General features: G+C 38.7%; 3 protein-coding genes across 3 annotated transcripts in view; 1 reads left to right on the top strand and 2 right to left on the bottom strand.

Annotated features, from left to right (window-relative positions):
* LOC129840313 (poliovirus receptor homolog) overlaps positions 1–26,329 on the top strand; it is a 197,486-nt gene that overhangs the window by 9,092 nt on the left and 162,065 nt on the right. The window lies entirely within an intron of this gene.
* LOC129840447 (OX-2 membrane glycoprotein-like) lies at positions 11,759–15,886 on the bottom strand. Its single transcript, XM_055908349.1, has 5 exons — positions 15,582–15,886; positions 15,070–15,411; positions 13,839–14,165; positions 13,111–13,209; positions 11,759–12,890 (listed from the first exon to the last, which is right to left on the bottom strand). Exons 1-5 carry the CDS (start codon positions 15,619–15,621, stop codon positions 12,826–12,828), a joined length of 873 nt encoding a protein of 290 aa, XP_055764324.1. The 5' UTR covers positions 15,622–15,886; the 3' UTR covers positions 11,759–12,825.
* On the bottom strand, positions 21,734–25,146 carry LOC129840450 (uncharacterized). Its single transcript, XM_055908352.1, has 5 exons — positions 24,830–25,146; positions 23,969–24,286; positions 23,638–23,761; positions 23,058–23,097; positions 21,734–22,807 (listed from the first exon to the last, which is right to left on the bottom strand). Exons 1-5 carry the CDS (start codon positions 24,897–24,899, stop codon positions 22,715–22,717), a joined length of 645 nt encoding a protein of 214 aa, XP_055764327.1. The 5' UTR covers positions 24,900–25,146; the 3' UTR covers positions 21,734–22,714.

Genomic DNA, 26,329 nt, shown 5'->3' with positions numbered 1-26,329 from the left:
AGGTATAATTTTTCCTATTTATTTAATTTCCATGATCATGCCGAGTGACACAGTGGTCTAAGACACTGCATCTCAGTGCAAGAGGTGTCACTGCAGTAGCTGGTTCAAATCCAGCGGGAGTCCCATAGTGCGGCGCACAATTGGCCCAGCATCGTCTGGGTTTGGCCGGGGTAGGTCCTCATTGTAAATAAGAATTTGTTCTTAACTGACTTGCCTAGTTAAATAAATTGCAGAATAATCTCCTCACCTTTCCTGACTGTGATGGTTTCATGGCCTATAAACCTACAAGTTAGGATAGGCTACAATTCATCAAATAACTTATTTAAGTCACGTGTAGCTCAGTTGGTAGAGAATGGCGCCAGGGTTGTGGGTTCGATTCCCATGGGGGACCAGTATGAAAATGTATGCACTCACAACTGTAAGTTGCTCTGGATAACCCTGTCTGCTAAATTACTAAATCGTAAATGTAATTAGACCTAATTTACAGTATTAAATAGATAAGCTATTTCAACTCTTTTGCTCTATGCGATCCGATCCGAAGAACAGTTTAACAGTGAACAGAAGGTTCACCTTTTCCATTGGCGTTTGTAGGCTACGTCTGAATACTGTACTGTCAAATTTCTCGAGTAGACAATATTTAATTTATGAACATAAAACGTGTATCATCACCATTGCAGAATAGATTCCTCACCTTTTCTGGCCATGATGAGTTCATATTCCTAAAGTAGCCATTACATAAATTACCATTTAATTGGGCATATTGGTTATAACATCATCCGAAAGGGAGCGCGGTTTGAATTTGAATTTAACAGAAGAACAAACAGTTGATATTTTGTAATGAAGTGAGTAGGCTACCGCTGTAAGTAGGCCTATACTGCCATTTCGTTCCGAGTAGACAATGTTCCAGAATTCACGGCTAGTGCAGCATATTAAAAAGTTAATGCAAAACATTATTGAATTCAAACAATCTGTTTACAATTTCACAACAATTTGCAATTGTTTTTTTCTTTCAGAAATTGTCAGATACAGCAAATGTCACTGTAAAAGTTTAAAACATTCTGCCAGTTCCTCAAGACATTTGATCAAGCTCTCCATTTCTATTTAGAAACTGCCTTGGTTTAATTCCAGTACACAGAAAAATAGGGCGTTACTGTCACCATAAAATGTAAATTATGGACGTTTTTCAGGCGAATTTTAATGCTCATTCACGCGTGAACAGGTACAGGATGGGTCTGATTTATAATGGGAAACATGCGCATCCGGCAAGTTTATACATCTCAATATTTTTGTACGTTTGCGGTCTTTTCAGAAATGGCGCACGCAGATATTAATTGTGAAATGTACGCAACGGTTATAAATGAGGACCCAGCTGCCTTCATCTGACTAACAGGCAACAGCAGGCAGTGTTGTGGCACGTCGTTGACGGTTGCAGACACTTGTAGCTGTGTTCTCCTGTTGAGCAAAAAATAAAAAATAATTAACATAGCACCAAATGAAACCTGTTTTACACAGCACATTTTCCAGAGCAGAATGATTGTGTGCAGTGTATGCGTGTTTTTTTCCACCACACTCGTTTTTGACAGGAAATGAGAAGCGAGCAGCCACAACAGTGCAACTATTGGAAACTACTCACTGGTCACAGATGTCAGTTGAACATCTAGCCTAGTTTCGTTTTGGTTGAGTTGTCAACTAACATGATTCAACATGAATTCAGCAAAAAATGTACATTGCTTACTTTTTGCAAATCCAATCAGTCCCACGTTGTCATTATATTGCATTTTGTTGAAATGAAGTGGAAACAACATTGATTCAACCAGTTTTTTCCCAGTGGGTTGTGATCAGTACAGACTCATTGAGTCAGACTTAAAGTAGGTCAAGTAGCCTGTGTGTTTTACATTGTGTTTGGGTATTTAAAAATTTGTCAGTCAGATATATATAGCATTGCATGTGAAGGGCTTACATAGAAAAACTTCCAAAAGGACAAATTTGAGACAGAAAGGAGGAGCACTCAACTGTCACCTGTTATCATCCTATAAAATATATTAAAGTGAGCTAAAATAAATCCCTCTCTGCCTTTCTTATTGAGTGCTCCAATTACTTTCTGCCTCAAATTAGTCCTTTTCAATGTTTTTCTTGGTAAGCCCTTTTCATGCTTTTCGTCATTGTTGTTGAGCACCCCTCCTTTGTTTGCTGAAGAGCAAAGGCCCACCTGACCTCATATCATTGCATGTATTTCTGAGACAACAATTCAGTACTCTATCCTCATTGTAGATCTAATATGTATTTGAGAATGCACTTTCTTTACTACAGTGCTTCCAAGTAATTATTCAAATACCAAAAATCTGTCAAACACTCGTGACAGCAACTCTTTTACCAATGTATTAATATTATCTTACCTGAGATGAATTTTCCTAATGATTACGCCCCCAAACACCAGGACAGCTACACATGCTGCCACGCCTGTTATCATCCCCCAATAGAAGAGACTGTTGTCTGTGGCCTCTTGCACTTGGTTTCCTGAGCAAGGGGAAAATATATATTAAGATCTTATTTGTTTCTCTTCCGCCATCTTGTTCATTTACATTAAGGCAACGTGTTGTTGACAGTCTCTACATTTTAAGACATTATTACATGTACTGATGACAAAATCCAATATTGTGACTACAGAAATTCTCAGTTCAGTCAGATGTTACAAAACAAGACCACAAAACAGTGACAGAACATCAATGTAAGCACATGACAGGCATTCCACTAAATATGTGATGATAAGATATGCTGGTTTTCATTTCAAAATGATTGTGAACAATCCCATCAGACCAAACACTTACCATTGACAGAAATATGTATGTTTATATCAGAATTGCCTTCATCATGTATACTACATACACAGGTGTAGTTCCCTTCATCAGATGGTTGTATGTTGGTGATGTGTAGAAACACTCTGTCACTCTCTATCTGCAGTGTGACTCTGAGGTCACAAGTGCTGTTGGTATGATTTGTTTCAAAGTCTTGTGATACTCTACATTCATGACCCTCGCCTATAACTCTATATTTGTGACATACTACAGTAATGATGTCAGTGAGTGTTTGGTTTGGGCAGAGAAGAGTGGCATCTGCTCCTCCGGTCTCCAATGTTTTCTCTTGAGTCACTGTAAACAGGAAGGGAAACAGATTGTGAGTATATTATTTCATGAGATCGGTTTGATTGAGCATGAGTAGTACTATAAATTCTCATTAATAAAAAGTCCCATTTCAGTCTACAGAAATTACTTCAGACCCAAAATGATGTTTTACAATGGTAAAAAGAAACCTGGCACAAGAAAAAGTTACTTTACTGAATTGTTAATGCCCAAATGAAGACGACCCAAAGGGAATTAATGACCTCCTACTAAAATTATCTCAATGTAACAGGAATATTATATGGGGGGGGTTTAACTGTGTACGGGATGCAACTCCAAACAAGCCATCAACTAAACTAAATCCTCTTTCTAACATGTCTAAGGTATTAAACCACAACATCAAAGATATGGGTCTGTATGAATTGGGGAGATAGAAACATGCAACTGAAAGACAATACTCCTATTACTCTCACCTCCAAAACTCATATTCAATCATTTACTTATTTATTTTATACACAGATAGACATGTTTTTGGAAATTAATGTAGACAATGAAGTGTGCCCAACTGTTGTCTAGGAAACTCTTAAATCATACATGAGAAGTTGTATCATGTCTTACTCTTCACATAAGAAAAATAAGACCAATAAAGAATTAGAAATACTAGAACAGAAAATCCATGACTTGGAAAGAAAACACAGTTTAGATAGAAATGTTGACGCCCTTCAACAGTTGAACACTTTGAAGATTGAATATAACACAATAAACTCTCGATCTGCAGAGATTTCTTCCATGAAATCCAAGCAACAATATGTTGAGCAAGGTGAAAGTGCAGGGGAAATGCATGCTTGGCAAATTAAGAAAGAGGAAGAGGAATGAACCATCCATAGCATTCAAACCCCCCGTAACAATGGATCCTTCTGAAATTAACTCAGACTTTAAAATATTTTATCACAAACTGTATCAATCCCAAAACAACATTTCAAAGGAAGATTCAGACAATTTCCTTAATAAGGCCATTTGACCAATTATAAATGAACCAGAGAAAATGAATATGGATAAAACATTACCTCAGGTGAACTGTTGGAGGGCATCAATAATCTACAGATTGGGAAATCTCCTGGTAATGATTTATTCCCAGTGGAATGTTATAGACACTTTTATCCCAGATTACTAAGGCCTATGTTACTTATGATCACAGCAGCTTAGAGAAAAATGAACTTCCTCAGTCACTGTGTTTGGCTAAAATCACCCTACTTAAAAAGAAAGTTAATGATCCATTGTTAATACAGAACAATTAAATGGACAAAGACACATATGAAGTACCTGGGTGTACTGATACCATGCAATCTGGAGGAGGCATAAAACATCAATCACTCTCCTTTTAATAGATAGGGTTGAATCTGATGTTCACAGATGGAGATCTCTCCCTATTTCTATGTACGGTAGAGTCAAAAAATGTAAAGTGATTATATTACCAAGGTTGATGTATTTATTACAGGCCTTGTCCGTTTCAATTCCATCCAACCTCTTTAATAGATTAAATGTCCTGCTCTCCAAGTGTATATGGAATGAAAAGACCTCGAGAGACAAATTGACTGTTTTATACTTCTCCTATGAAGCTGGAGGTCTTGTACCACCTCATATGAAGATGTATGACTGGGCTGCACAACTGCGTTCACTAATACAATGGACAGGAGACGATCCTTGTGGCATGGAGGAGTATCGAAGCCACAAATGTAACATTGTATGATCTAAAATATATTCACTACTTCAGGTCCAAGGCATTGAAGGAAAAAACAGGCAATGCAATGATTCTCAATTCCATTCATATTTGGGGCAATGTATTTAAATTCATGAGGTGGAAAGAACTAATATTGCCAGTCAGCCCTATTTGGATTAACCCCACCTCACCTCCAGCGTTTAATGATGACCCCTTGAAGTCCTACTTCCAAAGTGGCATCATTAATATGTATCATGTTTACTATGATGTATCTCTACTGTCATTCAATTAATTACATTATCAAAGGCTGATTTCTTTACGTTCTTACAACTCAGAAATCATATTCAATCACTTCAACAGAATATGGATGAACCTAAGGCATCTAGCATAGAAAACATACTGAAAGAAGCTGCTATGACAAAGTAGTTGATTGGCAAGTTATATCAAGGGCTGATTGTAACTCTACCTGATGGTTCAGAACCCACAAGGAACAAATGGTAAACAGATCTAAATGAAGAAATTGAGGAGAACCATTGGTCACAGATATGTGAACATTTTCATACCTGCTCCTACAACTTAAGACATTAACTAATGCAATGTAAGATCATTCCTAGGACTTACTATACTCCTGCCAGAATGCATGTAAAGTCACCCAGAAATGTCACATCTCTGTTGGAGATGCAAAAAGCACAAAGGGACCCTGTTACATATGCTGTGGTCCTGTGACAAACTGACATCATTCTGGGATAATGTATGTGTTATCATTCCATTGTGTCTAGGAAATTATATCCATTCATCTCCACAATGATGTTTGTTGGGAAATGTAAATATTGGTGATCAATATCATAGAATGTTTTGTAATCTAGGTCTACTGCTGCTGCTGCAAAAAAAAGTAAAGCCATCAATTGGAAAGCCCCATATCCACCCTCAATAATAAACTGGAGTTAAACCATACATATTAAACCATACATATTAAACCATACATATTAAACCATACATATTAAACCATACATATTAAACCATACATATTAAACCATTCATATTAAACCATACATATTTGACAGAATTTGGAAATGTGATGTTGACCATCTTAGAGAATGTTTTGTATAGTTGCCATTTTGTTTTTGTGTTGCTTGTGATAAAACATAAGATGGGTAGCTAGTGGTAGTGAAGTAAAAAGGAAAGGTTATTCCTGTTGAGTAACTGCATTAAAACTGTAGTGAACAAATACACTTTACAATAGAGTGTCCTTATTACTGTACTGTGTAGGTCTAACTCCTGTAAGTACTCCTGTAAAGTTCAGGGCTTGTGTACAAAATGTGTGTACAAATTAAATAGATCATGGGATCTCTCTTACCGTCAACAGCTGTGCCTAGACCCCACAGCACCAGAAGCAGAACAAGTCTGGATACGTTTCCACACATACTGACCAACTGCAGAACCAAACGTTGACCCGACACTGCCTGCTGAGAACGACTACAGATATGACGTCAATGCAACGTTATTTACTCAGTAAAGGAACAAAATAAAAGTAAATCAAGCCAAAGTGACGCTCATTTGACTGGGTTGACTTGGTTATAATGGGCCTTGAGAGTTGAGCATAGGAAGTGCTGCTGTCGTCTAGCTTGTATTTGTGTTACTCCTGTGCAGAAACAATGGCACCTCTGCTAGTGCAACCTAGTTTTTGTGATTGGGGTCTTTGTAGAGCACTCACCACAGAGAGGTCTTAAGATCAACCACAGACACATCAACAGGTCCACTTCCTTCTTTAGACCCAACATTTCTTAGATTTTGCACCACCATAAGGCTGAAGGGTGCTTTTTAACTGATTTTATTTATTTTTTATTTTATTTAGGCAAGTCAGTTAAGAACAAATTATTTTACAATGACGGCCTACCAAAAGGCAAAAGGCTTCCTGCGGGGTTGGGGGCTGGGATTAAAAATATAAATAAATTAAATAAAATATAGGACAAAACACACATCATAACAAGAGAGACAACATAGGTCTCTCTACATAAAGAGTGAACTAAGACAACAGCATAGCAAGGCAGCAACACATGACAACACAGCATGGTTTCAACACCCCATGACAACAACATGGTAGCAACACAACATGGCGGAGCAACACAACATGGTAGCAGCACAAAACATGGTAGAAACATTATTGGGCACAGACAACAGCACAAAGTGCAAAAAGGTAGAGACAACAATACATCACGCAACGCAGCCACAACTGTCAGAAAGAGTGTCCATGATTGAGTCTTTGAATGAAGAGATTGAGATGAAACTGTCCAGTTTGAGTGTTTTTTGCAGCTCATTCCAGTCGCTAGCTGCAGCGAACTGAAAAGACGAGCAACCCAGGGATGTGTGTGCTTTGGGGATCTTTAACAGAATGTGACTGGCAGACCGGGTGTTGTATGTGGAGGATGAGGGCTGCAGTAGATATCTCAGATAGGGGGGAGTGAGGCCTAAGAGGGTTTTATAAATAAGAATCAACCACTGGGTCTTGCGATGGGTATACAGAGATGACCATCTTGTTCATTTACATTAAGGCAACGTGTTGTTGACAGTCTCTACATTTTAAGACATTATTACATGTACTGATGACAAAATCCAATATTGTGACTACAGAAATTCTCAGTTCTGTCAGATGTATGACAGACGTTACAAAATGACAGACGTTACAAAACAAGACCACAAAACACTGACAGAACATCAATGTAATCACATGACAGGCATTCCACTAAATATGTGATGATAAGATATGCTGGGGTTCATTTAAAAATGATTGTGAACAATCCCATCAGACCAAACACTTACCATTGACAGAAATATGTACACCATGAAAGTAGTCTACATTATGACATTATGTAGTCTATAATATCACAACACACACCATGAAAGCAGTCTATATTATGACATTGTGTAGACTATATTATCACAACACTTGATTTATAAAAAAGTGAAGAATAAAACACAAACATGTCTAGTGTGGATTTATCATGTTTCATCATTAACCAACTACAAACTATATTTACATACATACTGTATTTACATTAGAAATAATTACAAAGATGCAGTCAGAAGTATATATTTTTTAAATAAATATCTACGCCATTCTGTTGTATCTATCTTAGGAAACTTTTAGAGGGTTACGAGAACTGAGTGACTACCATACTGTCTCACACACACATCTGTGTGGTTCGGAGCCTGTTTCTGTCCATAGGCATTGTGGGTACTGAATAGTGGACTGAATGGCTGACACACAAAGGCCTGCTGGTTATTGTATATGTAGCTCACCTTCTACATTGCAGGTCATCTGGTTTCTCAGGAGATATTCTGTATAAAAGAAGGTAATTTATATATCGACTGAATGGAGTATCCTATATTAGTGATGTGAGTAACATAACATAACAACAATGCAGCAATGCTATGACTTGGCACTATTACAATCACTGAGGTTCCACTGATCCAGATATTGGAGATTTGAGATTGACCTACACCTATCATGCCAATTATCATGTATGTATTGACAAACCATGGCCTCTTTCACCAGCCAATGATATTTGATCATTGATTGGAATCACCATAGAAACCTCCTTAGTGGCACCACCAGAAGGCACCACACACTTAACCTTGGTGTCTTTGTAAGGTAGACAGGACACTGTTGCAGGTATTTAATGTGGGAAATCAAATAAATGACATATTGAGGTTCATTGATTATCATTGTTCCTGTCAACACCTACTCATTACATTATAAAATAAGATTTTACCATTAACTTGGAGACAGGTGCTGCCATGGATAGCTCCATCTGGATAGGCGTTAAACAGACACTTGAAGCAGGACTTGTCTCCTCTTGACACTCCTCTGATGACGATAGAGCAGTTCTGCAGTCCCTCGTCTTCAAACTCCACTTTCCCCTCAAAAGATGGACTGACTGCTGGTCCAAAGTAGACACACAATTCTATCAATCTTTAGGATGCAATATAACAGGGCTCTCCAACCCTGTTTCTGGAGAGATACCCTCCTGTAGGTTTATACTCCAACCCTGTTTCTGGAGAGATACCCTCCTGTAGGTTTATACTCCAACCCTGTTCCTGGAGAGAAACCCTCCTGTAGGTTTATACTCCAACCCTGTTCCTGGAGAGATACCCTCCTGTAGGTTTATACTCTAACCCTGTTCCTGGAGAGATTCCCTCTTGTAGGTGTATACTCTAACCCTGTTCCTGGAGAGATTCCCTCCTGTAGGTTTATACTCTAACCCTGTTCCTGGAGAGATTCCCTCTTGTAGGTTTATACTCCAACCCTGTTCCTGGAGAGATACCCTCCTGTAGGTTTATACTCTAACCCTGTTCCTGGAGAGATTCCCTCTTGTAGGTGTATACTCTAACCCTGTTCCTGGAGTGATTCCCTCCTGTAGGTTTATACTCCAACCCTGTTCCTGGAGTGATTCCCTCCTGTAGGTTTATACTCCAACCCTGTTCCTGGAGAGATACACTTCTGTAGGTTTTCGCTCCAACTCCAGTTGTATCTAACCTAAATCAACTCACAACCAGCTAATTATTAAAATCATGTGTGTTAGATTAGAATTGGATTGAAAACCTAAAGCACGGTAGTTCTTCAGGAACAGGGTTGGAGGTTCCTGCAGTATAGAGTATAGTATTGTGATGTAGAACAGAACTAGTCTATTTATTATAACTTTATTTAACTAACAAATTCTTATTTTCAATGATGGCCTAGAAACAGTTTGTTAACTGCCTTGGTCTGGGGCAGAACGACAGATTTTTACCTTGTCGGCTCAGGGATTTGATCTTGCAACCTTTCGGTTACTAGTCCAACGCTATAAACACTAGGTTACCTGCCATCTAGGTAGAGCAGGAGGAAGTTATGAATGAAGGGGCTTTTAAACTGACAGCAGTATGGGTTAGTAACTGACTGCAGTATGGGTTAGTAACTGACTGCAGTATGGGTTAGTAACTGACAGCAGTATGGGTTACTATAGTAACTGACTGCAGTATGGGTTAGTAACTGACAGCAGTATGGGTTAGTAACTGACTGCAGTATGGGTAAGTAACTGACTGCAGTATGGGTTAGTAACTGACTGCAGTATGGGTTAGTAACAGACTGCAGTATGGGTTAGTAACTGACTGCAGTATGGGTTAGTAACTGACTGCAGTATGGGTTAGTAAATGACTGCGTTATGGGTTAGTAACTGACTGCAGTATGGGTTAGTAACTGACTGCAGTATGGATTAGTAACTGACAGCAGTATGGGTTAGTAACTGACTGCAGTATGGGTTAATAACTGACTGCAGTATGGGTTAGTAACTGACAACAGTATGGGTTAATAACTGACTGCAGTATGGGTTAGTAACTGACTGCAGTATGGGTTAGTAACTGATAACAGTATGGGTTAGTAACTGACTGCAGTATGGGTTAGTAACTGACAGCAGTATGGGTTAGTAACTGACAGCAGTATGGGTTAGTAACTGACTGCAGTATGGGTTAGTAACTGACAGCAGTATGGGTTAGTAACTGACAGCAGTATGGGTTAATAACTGACTGCAGTATGGGTTAATAACTGACTGCAGTATGGGTTAGTAACTGACAACAGTATGGGTTAGTAACTGACAGCAGTATGGGTCCATGTGTTGAATTATTAAAGTAACATCAACTACAGAATGTGTGGACATCAGTGAATATAAGGAACTATGGCTACAGATCAATCCTCTTTGTTCACTGATTAAATCATTGTACACTATACAGTATATACAGTGACTTTCACTACATTACATTCATAATTTACCTTTAATTTAGCCTATAGCAGGGGTGTCAAGCTCATTCCACGGAGGGCCGAGTGTCTGCGAGTTTTTGTTTTTTACTTTCAATTAAGACAGACAACCAGGTGAGGCGAGTTCCTTACTAATTAGTGACCTTAATTCATAAATCAAGTGCGAGGGTGGAGCGAAAACCCGCAGACACTCGGCCCTCCGTGGAATGAGTTTGACATGTGGCCTATAGCTATATATAGCCTATACCTATATAAATAAAATAATGAATGTAGTGAAATACAGGTTTGAACTGCTGTAAAAAGCACTACATTTCATAAAGAAAAGCAATAGTATCAGCAATATTGTGTACATTCAGAAAACAATTCTGACAAATGCAGTATATCATGCTAAAAACTAATTATTTCACCTTTAGGAATGACTAGACTATTAGTGTAATAAACAGGTAGTTGTAGTGTGCAGGAAAACTGGTGAAAATGTGAGTTCTCTGATAGTCCATTGAGAGGGAATTTGAATTTTCCTCTGTGTCCAACCAACATGAGGTTGAATCACATATGACCCCTCCCCATACACTAGGCTAAAGTAAACTCAGCTGGTGAATTTTTAAATATATATTTTTTTATGTTTTTCTTCCATAGTGTGTAAGCCAATGTCAGAACCATTGTTTTACCAGTTTTAGTTGAGAAGGTTAAAGGAGCTCTTCTCAGGTAAAAAAACAGAAAGGAGCTGAAATATTACACACACATAGCCAAGTGAGCCTGGCGTAGAGCTTTAAATGGTTTTGAATGGTGATGTTACTGTAAACAGAGCTATAAGAACCTTCCCCTGATTTAAAATCTGGATGTTACTGTAAACAGAGCTTTAAAAACCTACCCCTGATTTTAAATGGTGATATTACTGTAAACAGAGCTATAAGAACCTTCCCCTGATTTAAAATCTGGATGTTACTGTAAACAGAGCTTTAAAAACCTACCCCTGATTTTAAATGGTGATGTTACTGTAAGGTGACAATGGGCAGTTTGTGTTTTTTTTAAATACAGCGAATAGTTTTATATCAAGAAGGGGGAAACACAATCCATATAAAGAATGTTTTTGAATCTTAAACAATATAAAACATTGTACAGATCAAGTGAGAATAATAGCCTGATTTATAAACAGTGTCAAATCAAGTGGGGTCAAACACAACAAGCAACATCCATGATCAAAATAAATAACAATAGGAACTCAAACATGACGGTATATCAAAGAGCAAACATTATCATCATTATGACCATTACATTCTAAGGTCTTAAATACATTCACACATTACACTGACATAACAGGAAGAAAAACAAAACTATCTGTACTTCCATAGATTTATAATAACAATACACTGTAAACTTAACTTGAACAAAAGTGCAACAAGGTCAATCATATTGAAATGGGTTGAAATAAATTACTAGGTTATTTAGAAGATAAATAAATAGATAAATCTATTCTACTTGGTGTATGTTATAATAAAGTACATTCAAACAGTAGGTGGTGCTGTCCTAATAGATGAGGTAACCTAGCCTGACGACTCAAACTAAATTCTTCCGCTGCTTTGTCCTTCACTACATACTTTAGTCTGGATATGGTGAGGATTATTATTGAAGTTGTTTGTGGTGACGAGGGGCATGATGGGTGTTGTACAGAACAATGTCTTCAGCGATTGGATTGTCTCTAACCAATCAGAGTAACAGCCAATGATGAATTTTCAAACCTCTGTTTTACCCACGTGTGTTCTAGCTCTGACTCAACCCATCGTTACCGGACAAATCAGATGGCCCCCGAATGTGTTGGCATTCGGTGAAATGTTGGGGAGGTACTCAAATCTAGACTCATTGCGAAGAAGAAACTAACGTCCTTGGGCGTGGCGTTTGGCCAGAGCAAGGAGTTTGGGTAGCCAGGCAACAGGTAGCCAACCTCATATCACGACACTCACCTACAAGAGATCATCAATCTCTCAAACCTAAAAGTGCCATTTCAGTACCTCTAAACAGCATTAACCATATCATGGCTTGTATAATGCATGTGTTAATTAGCTTATTCATGACTGTAAGAATGATTCAACAAAGTTCAACATCCAGGCTCAGTAACAACAGGTGCTCCAGTCCTCAACAAAAACAGTGGTCAGCTACAGTACATATAAGCACGGTCAGCAACAACAGACAGATGTTTACACAATGCTCCTAACAGGGTCCTGCTCGTCTGCTGTCGTTGCCAACGCTGCTTGCCTGCAACCTGCCAGATAGAATGTGAAGGTTACTATACTGTAGTACAGTGAATCTGAAAGGACGTTATCCATAAACATTCCTGAGCTCTAAGGCATGTGTTGCTCACAGTTTGTCTGATAAAAGACAGAACCATATATAGAGTTGATGACTCAATCCATTCCATTTGTCTTACTAAGACGATTAAAATAAAGATATTAGATATTACAGATAATCTTGTGCGGACTCACCTTTTTTCTTTTGAAGTTCGACACAGCCAAAGATGACTAAAAGGGAAATGATTAGGAATACTGGAATGGCAACAGCCCACGGGGATGTCCTCTTGTCATCTGGAAGGTGAAACATGAAATTCCAGTGAGCATGTGTTTGGAGAGACAGCATTTACTCTGAAGAGAAAGACGAGGAATTTTACACCCTTCCTTTTTAATGCATTCAGTTTTAATAACATGTTGACATCATGTTCTGTCCCATCTATCCAATCATATCATCCATCACGTAGCTTCCCTGAGGGGCTGGAAACTACCCAGAACTCAACACAACACTTGACTACAGTGTGATGTTAAAAGGGAGTGACTCGTGATGCTTTACCATGGTAGTCAACATTAAACCCAACTGGTGAGATAACATTACTAACAGCACTAATAGCATCACAACATTAGCCTCTTGGAACCAGCCTGAAATCGCTGCCTTCTGTTTTCAGGGAACAGAATGTCGCGCTATTGCACGATGACGCTGGTCACAAGGCTATCACAACAGGCCCCTGGGGGTGATGTAGCCTGTTAAATAGAACGCCAAATTCATGTATCCAAATGTAAATGTTTATTATTAATATCATGAATTTGGCATGCTGTTTATAGAGCTAGGGATGATGTTTTCTCAATGTTGTTTTCAGGTTGGACCATTCTGACACGCTAAAAGAGTATGGTTTAGAAGTATATAATACGTCAACATCACATACCCTCTTCAACCTCCCTCTCTCCAGGGAGAATAGGAAGCAGGACCCGCTCGTGTCTCTGTGTCCTCATCCCATTGTTTACGATACAGTCCACGTATCCCCCTGAGCCTGGCAACAGTTGGAGGGTGATGTTGCTAATGGCTGTGACAGTTTGGTCTTTGTTAATGACAGTCCAGTTGTTAGGTGTCTTTATGAGTGCTGCTGCAGAAATGTTCCATTGGATCCAAGGTGCTGGTTTACCTGTGGCAGAGCAGCTGACCACAACTTCCATGTCTGAGTCAGGTTCAGTGCTGGGGACTTTTTGCATTGTGGCTCTCACTTCTGATACACCTTTGAATAGATGAAACAGGGAATATTAGATCATGTTGATTTTATTTATTTTACCAGGCAGATCAATTAAGAACTGCTTTCAAAATATGTATCATGTTTTCATATATGTTTTGACACCAGCCAATGTCCCTTATTAATGTATGCAGAGTTCATGGTCATTCAGACATTTTTTTCAATCCTGTCAGTGATGTAACAATGCCAATATGGTGATTTATAGTTGCAGTTAGCTGGTGTTCTAAAGCACAGTGTTTTTATTCCCCTAATAAAACCCATAATAAACCCTTTACACTGTATTATTCAGATATATCACTCCTTAGCAAATGTCCTGCAGTAAAGGGTAAATAAAGTATTATTCTATATTCGGCAAAGCACCAGATGTAAGGACCTTTATGAAGCGTCTACAATACAGGTTTAGCTTAAAACTGTATTAGTGAAGCATCTACAGTACATTCGGAAAGTATTCAGACCGCATTCCACATTCAGTTACATTACAAATTTATTCTAAAATTGATTAAATAAATACAAATTCCTCAATCTACACACAATACCCCATAATGACAAAGCCAAAAATCTATTTTAGGCTGTAAAGTAACAAAATGTGCAAAAAGTCAAGGGGTCTGAATACATTCCGAATGTACTGAAGGTATTACTTATGAAGTCTTTATGAATGCTCGATAAGAGGATACCGCCAGTGACTTTCACTTCTATTCCAGTACCAGCACACCTGATTCAACTAGGTTTAATCAAGGGCTGGATAATTAGTTGACCAGGTGTGCTTGTACCTGTGCTGATTTACGATTATTATTTTGAGTTACAATATCACTTACATTAAAATATAACTTCAACTGAATAGAGAACAATAGAGGGAAGCCCTAAAACTGTTATTATTCCGTGCATTAAATACCTTGAACGGTAAGACACGTCTGCTTGCGTCTTGATCCACTCGGGTAAACATTGAAGGAACAAATATAGCAGGCTTCGTCCGCCCATGTTACATTCTTCACGGTAATGGACGTCGAGTTGAGAGATGCCTCCGTGAAAACCACCTTGCCTCGGTGCGGGTCTATGATTTGAGCGCCAAACCGCTTGCTGTAGGTGGCCAGATTCTCCACCGAGTCGTCTTTGAACAGCCTCTGCCAGGTGACTTGCAGCACACCTGTCGGGTCTGCAAGGGAGCAGGTATATGATGCGTCGGCATTGAAGTCAACCCTGCTGTCTCCTCTAGCTACGATGTTGACAGAGACCGCTACAAAAGGAAGAAGGCAAGTTAACAGTTAAATAAATAAAACAAGTTTAGCCTACATACAAAATAATCAATTACCTGTCAAACGTGGGAAATGTGGTTTACCTAACATATCTCATCTTACACGAGCAGAATCACCCCTAGTCAGAAGCCATGGGAAACAATTTAATTACCTTCAGAGAGCAAGCATAAGAGAATGAGAAAAGTATTCATTCTCAGCTGGTGAATGTTGACTTAAGCTCATGGTGTTCTTTCTCACTTTGGACCATAATATATTGCTTCGTTAGTTGCACGTGAAGTGAGTCAGATTCAACGAAAGGGAAAGAATGTTTTTGGAAATCCCTTAAATTGTTGAGGGGTATAGATCAGTCTCGTTCCCCAGTGGTTCCCGGCCGTAACCAATTACAACGTGACATCTACTGTAAAATACATGACAAGAAAGAAGGAACTGTTAGTTCTTTTTTTTGTTTTTGTGGCGCACATTAGGCTGAAGCTGAATGACGTCATAGCAACAATAAACGCGGAAATGTATTTATTTCGACGTAATATTTTTTTGGTTCACATGCTCTATGCCGAACTAAACTACAATGTAGAGGTCACCACATCAAAGGTATCGAAAGGCTACTGTAACCACAGCAAGTTCCAAACCAATTGGCTGCTAATGCTCCATTCCAGAAACTAAACACGCCTACACTTGATTAGCATAGCATACATTTCAGTCAGTCTACAGTACCAGTCAAAAGTCTGAACACACCTACTCATTCAAGGGTTTTTCTTTATTTTTACTAGTTTCTACATTGTAGAATAATAGTGAAGACATAGACGATGAAATAACACATATGGAATCATGCAGTAACCATAAGTGTTAAACAAATCAAAATATATTTTAGATTTTTCAAAGTAGCCATCCTTTTGCCTTTGACCGCTTTGCACACTCTTGGCATTCTCTCAACCAGCTTCACCTGGAATGCTTTTCCAACAATCTTGAAGGAGTTCCCACATATGCTGAGCACTTGTTGGCTGCTTTTCCTCCAATTAATCCCAAACCTTCTCAATTGGGTAGAGGTCTGGTGATTGTGGAGGCCATCTGATGCAGCACTCCATCACTCTCTTTCTTGGTCAAATAGCCCTTACACAGCCTGGAGGTGTGTTGGGTCATTGTCCTGTTGAAAAACAAATGATAGTCCCACTAAGCGCAAACCAGATGGGATGGCGTATCGCTGCAGAATGCTGTGGTGGCCATGCTGGTTAAGCGTGCCTTGAATTTTAAATAAATCACAGAAAGTGTCACCAGCAAAGCACCCTCACACCTCCACGCTTCACGGTGGGAACCACACATGCAGAGATCATCCGTTCACCTACTCTGCGTCTCACAAAGATACGGTGGTTGGAACCAAAAATCCAAAATATGGACTCATCAGACCAAAGGACAGATTTCCACCGGTCTAATGTCCAATGCTAGTGTTTCTTGGCCCATGCAAGTCTCTTCTTATTATTGGTGTCCTTTAGTAGTGGTTTTCTTTGCAGCAATTTGACCATGAAGGCGTGACGCATGCAGTCTCCTCTGAACAGTTGATGTTGAGATGTGTCTGTTACTTGAACTCTGTGAAGCATTTATTTGGGCTGCAATTTCTGAGGTTGGTAACTGTAATTAATTTATCTATGGGTTTTCCTTTCCTGTGGCGGTCCTCATTAGAGCCAGTTTCATCATAGTGCTTGAGGGTTTTTGCGACTGCACTTGAAGAAACTTTAAACGTTTTTGAAATGTTATGGATTGATTGACCTCCATGTCTTAAAGTAATGATGCACTGTCGTTTCTCTTTGCTTATTTGAGCTGTTCTTGCCATAAAATGGACTTGTTATTTTACCAAATAGGGCTATCATCTGTATACCACACCTACCTTGTCACAACACAACTGATTGGCTAAAATGCATTAAGAAGGAAAGAAATTCCACAAATGAACTTTTAACAAGGCACACTTGTCAAATGAAATGCATTCCAGGTGACTACCTCATGAAGCTGGTTGAGAGAATGCCAAGAGTGTGCAAAGCTGTCAAGGCAAAGGGTGGCTACTTTGAATTATCTAAAATCTAAAATATATTTGATTTAACACTTTTTTGGTTACTACATGATTCCAAATGTGTAATTTCATAGTTTTGATGTCTTCACTATTATTCTACAATTTATAAAATATTAAAAATAAAGAAAAATCCTTACATGAGTAGGTGTCCAAACTTTTGACTGGTACTGTACATAAAACATTTTACAATGTGGGAAATGATGACTCCGTGTTATGGTAATACGGTGAGTATTTTATGAGTCAGACATTTTCAAGATTTTAAATCTATTACAGTAGTATGTGTGTCATAGGGGTTCAGAGTTTTTACTACATGCTTCTCACATTAAGTGCTGCTCTGGAAAATGTGTTAGCAGGAAGTTCCCAGATTCTCCTCCTGGTGGTTGCTGGTCTCCATTGTTAGTCTGGTGTTAGGGGTTGTGGGCTTTCCTCTTCCTAGGAGATGTGTAGTGACTGACTGTGCCTGAATGTCATAGCAAAAGGGGGAAGTCCAATGCCCCAGTGGGTAGAAGACACTAGTTGCATTACACAAGTGAAACTGAAAGCTCTTTAGATACATATTTGACTTCATTAATTGAAGGTGATGTTAACATCACGTTAGTGTAACCAGTGGTGTAAAAGTAAAAATACTATCATGTACTTCTTAAGTAGTTTTTGGGTGTACCTGTACTTTACTTTGCTATTTATTTTTTTGACAACTTTTACTCCACTACATTCCTAAATAAAATAAGGTACTTTTTACTCCCATACATTGTCCCTGATACCCAAAGGTACTCGTTATATTTTGAATGTTTAGCAGGACAAATGGAAAATGGTCAAATTCTCGAGAATATCGGACGGACTCACTAAACACACATCTTTTGTTTGTAAATGTTGTCTGGTTTGCTTAATATAAGGAATTAGAAATTATTTATACTTTTATTTTAGCTACTTAAGTATATTTTAGAAATTACATTTACTTTTGATACTTAATTATTATTGTTTTTACCTTTGTTTAACTAGGCAAGTCAGTTAAGAACAAATTCTTATTTACAATGACAGCCTACTGGGGAACAGTGGGTTAACTGCCTTGTTCAGGGGCAGAACGACAGATTTTTACTTTGTCAGCTCGGGGATTCGATCTAGCAACCTTTCGGTTACTGGCCCAACGTTCTAACCACTAGGCTACCTGCTGCCCCACTTCATTATGTTTAAATTCAAATACTTTCAGACTTTTACTCAAGTAGTATTTTACTGGTTGACTTTCACTGTAGTAATTTTTTATTATGGTATTGTTAAGTATGACAATTGGGGCCACCACTGAGTATAATATAGTTCATTTTATTATCATAATTTGGTTAATTCTAATGGTACATTTTATTACATCATAAACTGCATGTCTATTAAAGTATAATCCCATCATTCTGTAATTTTACCATTTACAGTCTAGCTAGCCTTAAGTCTAAACTTACTTACTTAAGTCTTAAGTCTAGCCTTAAGGGTGGCAGGTAGCCTAGTGGTTAAGAGCGTTGGGCCAATAACTGAAAGGTTGCTGGTTCGAATCCCTGAGCCCACTCCAGGGTTGCCATCAATAATGGCTGATCACCGAGGGTGTCTCGGGAGTGGCCTAAGAGAAGGTCTGAGTCATGGTTACTGTAGAAAGGAATAAAATGAAAGAGGATCCACTACTGGAGGGTATTACAATACTCTGGGCCACTCAGTGGCCTCGGTAGTAACTGAATCCAATTCCAGGAAAGGAGAGCAGTCAAAATGATACTTATAGTAGACACTCATTATCAGAAATCACTGTACACTTTGAGATCCTGTGATTGTATAAAGGGTATTGGAATGTGTACTAAGAGTTATCTGGTAAAACTGAAAGTAGCCTAGTTTAGAGAGGCGGACCAGTAACCAGAAGGTTGCCGGTGCAAATCCCATGCCAGACGGGAGAAACTTCTCCAGGGCTTCTGTACTGCAGTGTGTATAGTGTCACAACACTGTAGGGACAAATTGTGTACATATGTAGTTTTGATAAAAAACCCTGATGGGAAATTGAGTCAAAGGGTGTGTTCTAATCCGAACATCTGAACCAAACATTTTCATTATATCTTGGGAAGAACCTGTTTTAATATTCTGGTTAGCAGTTGTGGTCTTAAATTACTGTCTCACTCAACCAGAGGATGATTACATAAAAACAGACACAGTGAAAAGACAAAGACGTTAACATTTTCTGAAACACATATTTCTTAACAATTGATGTAGTCTACAGCACAGAATATAGAAATATAAGGTATGTTACAAACACAACGGTAAAAAATCTAAAGTATGGAGAGAATTCAGTACAATCAGGTGATGCAAGGCTCTTACACAAATATAAAGCATTCGTATATGTCATCAGACAGGACACTTTTCTGGAATTTTTACTTCAGAAATGTTGCATCACTATCCGTTCATAGAGCTGTGAGAGTCCTTATTCAAATGCAGCACAGCGACACCTAGTGGAACTGCAATTTTATTTTCCTTTTTGTTTCTTTAAAAAAAACAGGAATTAAAATGACTGATTTAATAATGCATGTTGCTGTGGAGGCGACAGACACTCATGGCCTGTCTGTACTGTTCAGCAACACTAAAACCAGAGGGAGCCATAGTGATTATATGGTTCCCTCTGGTACTACACACACACATGCACAGTACCAGTCAAAAGTTTGGACACCCCTACTCATTTGAGGGATTTTCTTTGTTTTTACTTTTTTCTAAGTTGTAGAATAATAGTGAAGACATCAAAGCTATGAAATAACACATGGAATCATGTAGTTACCAAAAAACTGTTAAACAAATCAAAATATACTACAGAGTTACTGCGAGTCGCAAAGAAAACAGGAGCTGCCTCCACTATTCCAGCACCGTTTCAACTTCAACATTTCAACATCTAATCACCTATGCTTAGTCTAATGAAGTGATAACTAAAAGATACCCAAAACTATTTAGTCCGGTCAATGTAAGCTAAATATGTGGCTGTCCATGGTAGTGATTTCTGTGTGTGCGTGCGTGCAAGTAGAAAAAACAAGTTGACTCACTCTACTTGTAGAGAAACACCAATGCCATCCTCCTCTTTCATGTTGCCTATCACTCTGTCATACAGTACATGCTTTTATTTTTGTTGTCCTAGGCTACCTGGCTAAAATACTTGCTCACTAGACTAACTTCCTTTTCATGGACAATAATATGCCTGGCCAACTAGTTCACATTAACCTACTTCATCTAGCTACATGTTGAACTTCCATCCTCTCAAGCCAGGGCCACAATATATTAATTTATGGTTGGATCAGAATCGCTGTTATAATCATTGGCCAGTACAGAGAATTAAGTTAAACCGCAACAATTCGTTTTTTTTCTGTCAATAAAGACGTTTGGCTTGTGATGTGATTGGTCTGAAGCCAAATCCACACTGTCTTCCCTTGACACTTTTTTAAAAATGTGTTTTTGTGCACCAGGACCATTCACAGCTGAATGATGAGCGTTTTCAGGTGGAGTTTTGTCACGACTTCCACCGAAGTCGGTTCCCCTCCTTCTTCGGGCGGCGTTCAGCGGTCGACGTCACCGGTTTTCTAGCCATCGCCAATCCACTTTTCATTTTCTATTTGTTTTGTCTTCTTTTCCCACACACCAGGTTTATATTCCCTCATTATTTGACGTGTATATAACCCTCTGTTCCCCCCATGTCTGTGTGTGGAATTATTTGTTGAAAGTGTTTGGTGCATTTCTGACTGGTTGGCGACGGGTTGTTTCCACCCGTATTTTGCTGTTCTGTGTAACGTTTGTTTTTGCATCATTAAAATGCTCCGGCTGTTACCCATTTCTGCTCTCCTGTGCCTGACTTCCCTGCTGACAGTTACGCACCACTTACAGGTTTTAATGCTCTTTCACATGTGTACAGTTTCAGGACAGGTTTGATTTATAATGGTAAACATGCTTATGCATGGCGTGCGCCATTTCAATTTCTTTTTACACTTGACAGTCATTCCCCCCCACATATCACTCAATCTTATATATTACAACAAATTATTAGGGAGACGGATGTCTTTATTTCAGTCACTGCCAACATGAAGGGAAACAGATTGAGTGTACTATTTCATGGGATTTAGATAAAGTAAAATTGATTTCTTATTGACTAACTGCACCAGAAGCAGAAGTAGCCTGAATACAAACATACTGGCCAACTGCAGAACCAAACATTACATCCTCAATGTTGTCTGCTCCGACTGAGTACAGAACTCAACGTCTATCCAACGTTAGTTGTTCAATAGAGAAACAAAGTCAAACTTGGGTTGACTAGTTATAATGAACCTTGAGGGCTGAGAGGAGGAAGTGGTTCTGTTTTCTAGCTTCTAGCTGTCTTACTGTTTCACAGAAACACTTGGACCTCTGCTAGTGCATCTTGGTCTTTGCAGAACACAACGAAGAGGCCAACATATTAACAACAGACACCTCAACAGGTCCACTTCCTCCTTTAGACACAAACAATGATAGATTCTGCACCACCACAAGGCTGAAGGGTTCTTATATCATATAAGACTGATGTGGATAATAGTGAGTTTTCCTCTAGAGTGTACATGCTGGGTTAGATACATACAGCCAATACATTATACATATTACTATAGAGTTCATGGATCTGTTTGGAAATGAAGTTTTCATGAATGGTTTAGTTTTGTCGTTACATCTCTTCACTTAAACATGTAATTAATGAGGCCTACATGATACATGGAGATGGAACATTGAAAGCAAGAAAAATACATTGTCATGAAGCATGTTGTGATGACTGTACATCTACTGCTGCAGGGAATATATTTTACCAATCCAATACACTGACACCAGGTGGAAATGCACTTGATCACATCTGTCCACAGGAACATTGGTTATACGTAATATAATTTAAGGAGTCACATCATCTGTCCACAAGAACATTGGTTCTAGTAACATAATGTGCAGCATTCATACATTAAGTGCTGATATTTACAGCAACAGAAGACTATCTACAGTAAAGGACCTATTCAGCCAGGTGTCAGTAACCAATCAATGGAACTATATAAAGTCAGTGTATCAGCTGTAAAAATAGGGGCATTACAGTAATCAAGATATGCAGTAAATGGATATATTGTACAGTTGTATATCCAGGACTGGTGAAATACTATTTAACCCCTAGTGATAGAAAAAGTTGTCTAACTCCCTGTTGTCATTGGTCAACGGTGTCAGGGGTTACAATGTGGCAGCTGGAGAGTTGAGTAGAGCTCACTGTCTCTCCTTGTGAGCGTGCAGTAGAGCTCAATGTCCTGTTGCTCCTCCTACAAATACATTAACAATATGTCAACATATTACACTGTAAAATGTAATATGGGTTTGTGGAAATATTTTGAATGTTGTCAAATTCAATTGAAAATGTGAAAGAGCATAGTCTGCAGATGCCTTCCGACTACAGGTAACATCAAGCAATAACATCCCTGACAGTCTTACGACTCCAGCCCTGACAGTATTGACTACAGGTAACATCAAAATATTACATCCCTGACAGACAAGACAGTGTTGTTGCATCACCTCTTTAAAGGTGTACACCGCTTTCTGCTGTGTTCTCCTGCTGTGTAAAAGAAGAGAAGACCAGTGAATGAACGTAACATAACATGGTTTTACACAGCAGATGCTTTCTGGAACAAAATGTTTGTGCGCGGCTGAATGCATGTTTTGTTCCGATACAAGTTTTTGACAAGGCAGGAAGTGAGAACCCTCAATGGTTCAGTTATTGGTGACTTACAATATAACCTTATCGAGTCAGACTCGAATGTAGGTCAAGTAGCCTATTTCATACCCTCATGTATTTCATATGACCTCAGTTAGATCTGTTCATGCTCTCTTGCCAGCTCTTTGTCACTCACAGTCACGCCATTGACATTTAGTTGGCAATAGAGCACAAACATATCTTGGACCTACTGTATAGTCTACCGCATATTTCTGAGTCCCATAGTTCTCCATGTGAATTATAGATCAGATTGCTATTTGAGATTGAACTTACAGTATATTATTACAGTACCTCTATAACAAATTAATTGATTAATTAAAATACCAAATATGTCAAATACCCATCAACTTTTCATCTAACAAGCTAATAAGAATCTCTTACTTGAGATTACATTTCCTCCTGATTATTCCAACAAGGACCACGATTGCTACAAATCCTGCAAAGGCTGTTATTATCATGACATTGAAAGGACGTTGGAAAGAAAGGTTGTTTGAGACATGGGATCCTGAAAAAGAAAAGAGAAAAAGTCATTTTGATCCTATATGACTTGTTTCTCTTCCTCCACTCTGGTCATTTACATTGTTGACAGATGCTCAATTTGAACACTATTTTTTTACAATCCAGTTCACTTGGACTGAGATGGTAGAGATGACTAAATGAGACCAAACATTCACAGTACAAGCTAAATGTGACACGCAAACCAAACACTTACCATTGACAGAAATATTGAGATGCAAACAATGTGTTCCTCGATTATATACACACTCACAGGTGTAGTTCCCTTCATCAGATGGTTGTATGTTGCTGATGTGTAGAAACACTCTGTCACTCTCTGTCTGCAGTGTGACTCTGGGTTCACAAGTGCTGTCTGTACCATTTTGGTCAAACCGAAGAGACACTTGACACTCTTTCCCACCACTTATCACTCTATCTAACTTACATATTACAAACATCATGGTATGAATGGTTTGGTTTGGACAAGCAAGAGTGCCCAAATCTGCTCCTGTTTCCAATGTTTTCACTTGAATCTCTGTAAACATGAAGGAAAATGGTTTGTTAGTGTATTGTTTCATCTAAAATATTTGTTTTGCATTGAATAGCATTACAATTGCAATGCACCGTTTGTTGCATAGAACAAAGGTATGTATGTATGTATGTATGTATGTATGTATGTATGTATGTATGTATGTATGTATGTGTATGTGTATGTGTATGTGTATGTGTATGTGTATGTGTATGTGTATGTGTATGTGTGTGTGTGTGTGTGTGTGTGTGTGTGTGTGTGTGTGTGTGTGTGTGTGTGTGTGTGTGTGTGTGTGTGTGTGTGTGTGTGTGTGTGTGTGTGTGTGTGTGTGTGTGTGTGTGTGTGTGTGTATATATATATATATAACATTTTGACACAGTTTCTGTTTCCATGAATGCAGTTCAGATTGTGCTGAGTGGAACTCCTGTTGTTATACGAGGTAATGCTAATGCCATTAAAATTTAACAAATGGACAGGACCTCTGTCCTTTTTCAGTGTTGTACAAACTGTACATGCGTGCTGTGTGTTTGAGAAAAGGACAAATCTTACCTTCAAATGCTGTGCACACACCCCACACCAGCCGAAGCAGAGAAAGCCTGAATGTTCGTATTCCACACATAATGACCAACTGCAGAAAACAAACGTTAGTCCAACATTTTCTGCTCAGACCGACAGCAGAATAAAAGTCAAACTAAAGTGATTGTCATTTGACAGGTTTGACCCAGTTACATGATCTTGTGCTGTCTGAGAGGAGGAAGTGGTGCTGTGTAAATGTATTCTATCTTCTAAGTGGGACTTTCACAATGACAACACATCTCTTGGGCTGTGTCTAGGGGCTATGTAGTGCAACCATCATATACTGTGTAACAGGAAATACACATGTCAAGAGGTCCAATTCCTGTGCTAGAAACAATGATAGATTCTGACAGCACCCCAAGAATGAGGGTGGTCTATATCAAGTGTATGTAAGTGATGGTTATTTGTATTCATTATGGATCCCCATTAGCTGCTGCCTTGGCAGATCTAATGTTACTGCTTGTATGAGTTACTTGATGTGGAATAGAGTGTTAGATCTGGTCCTCCAGGTTAATAACAGGAAATGAACCTACCCAGTGCTATGTTTATGATAAAACTAGTTATTATAATCATTCAATTATTTCCTTTTTATATACCAATGCCTTATTAATACATCTGCAGCAGGGCAATAGAGTCCAGGAGCCTCATTTATAAACCTTTCATACTTATAAAATAGAGCCCAGAATGTGTGTGCACCAGTAGGGGTGCAATGGTAAAATCACCAGGGAAGCCAATATCAGATAAAAGCCATATTACAACCTGTGTTGTGATAATTCCATTGTTTGCCCTGTAACCTGTTAGTTCATATGCCTTGACACCATGATATATAGGCCTAAAGGCCGAGATAATAAGAAGACGCGGTGGCAGAATAAATTCTACCACACCTTTGTTTAATTATAAAACCGGAGAGCAACATCTGTCCAGTGAAGTCTACAAAACATATTGCATGTAACAAACAGTTATGTGACCTACAGCATTGTCAAGCAAGTTAATGTTGCTGACATTTCAGACTACTAAACAACTATTGATTTAGAACCTTGGAGAGTTACAGCAAGTCACAAAGAAAACAGGAGCTGCCTCCACTATTCCAGCACCATTTCAACTTCAATATTTCAACATACAATCACCTATTCTTAGTCTAACACAATGATAACTGAAAGATACCCAAAACGATTTAGTCCAATCAATGTAAGCTAAATATGTGGCTGTCCATGGTACTGATTTCTCTGTGTGTGTGTGTGTGTGTGTGTGTGCGTGCGTGCGTGCGTGCGTGCGTGCGTGCGTGCGTGCGTGCGTGCGTGCGTGCGTGCGTGTGCAAGTAGAAAAAACAAGTTGACTCACCCTACTTGTAGAGAAACGCCAATAACATCCTCCTCTTTCATGTTGCCGAAACGGTCTATCACTCTGTCATACAGTACACTCTTTTAGTTTTTGTTGTACTAGGCTACCTGGCTAAAATACTTGCTCGCTAGA

Source organism: Salvelinus fontinalis, chromosome 41 (assembly GCF_029448725.1).
Source record: "Salvelinus fontinalis isolate EN_2023a chromosome 41, ASM2944872v1, whole genome shotgun sequence".
Taxonomy (NCBI): Eukaryota; Metazoa; Chordata; class Actinopteri; order Salmoniformes; family Salmonidae; genus Salvelinus; species Salvelinus fontinalis.
This window is presented reverse-complemented; position numbering and strand designations above follow the sequence as displayed.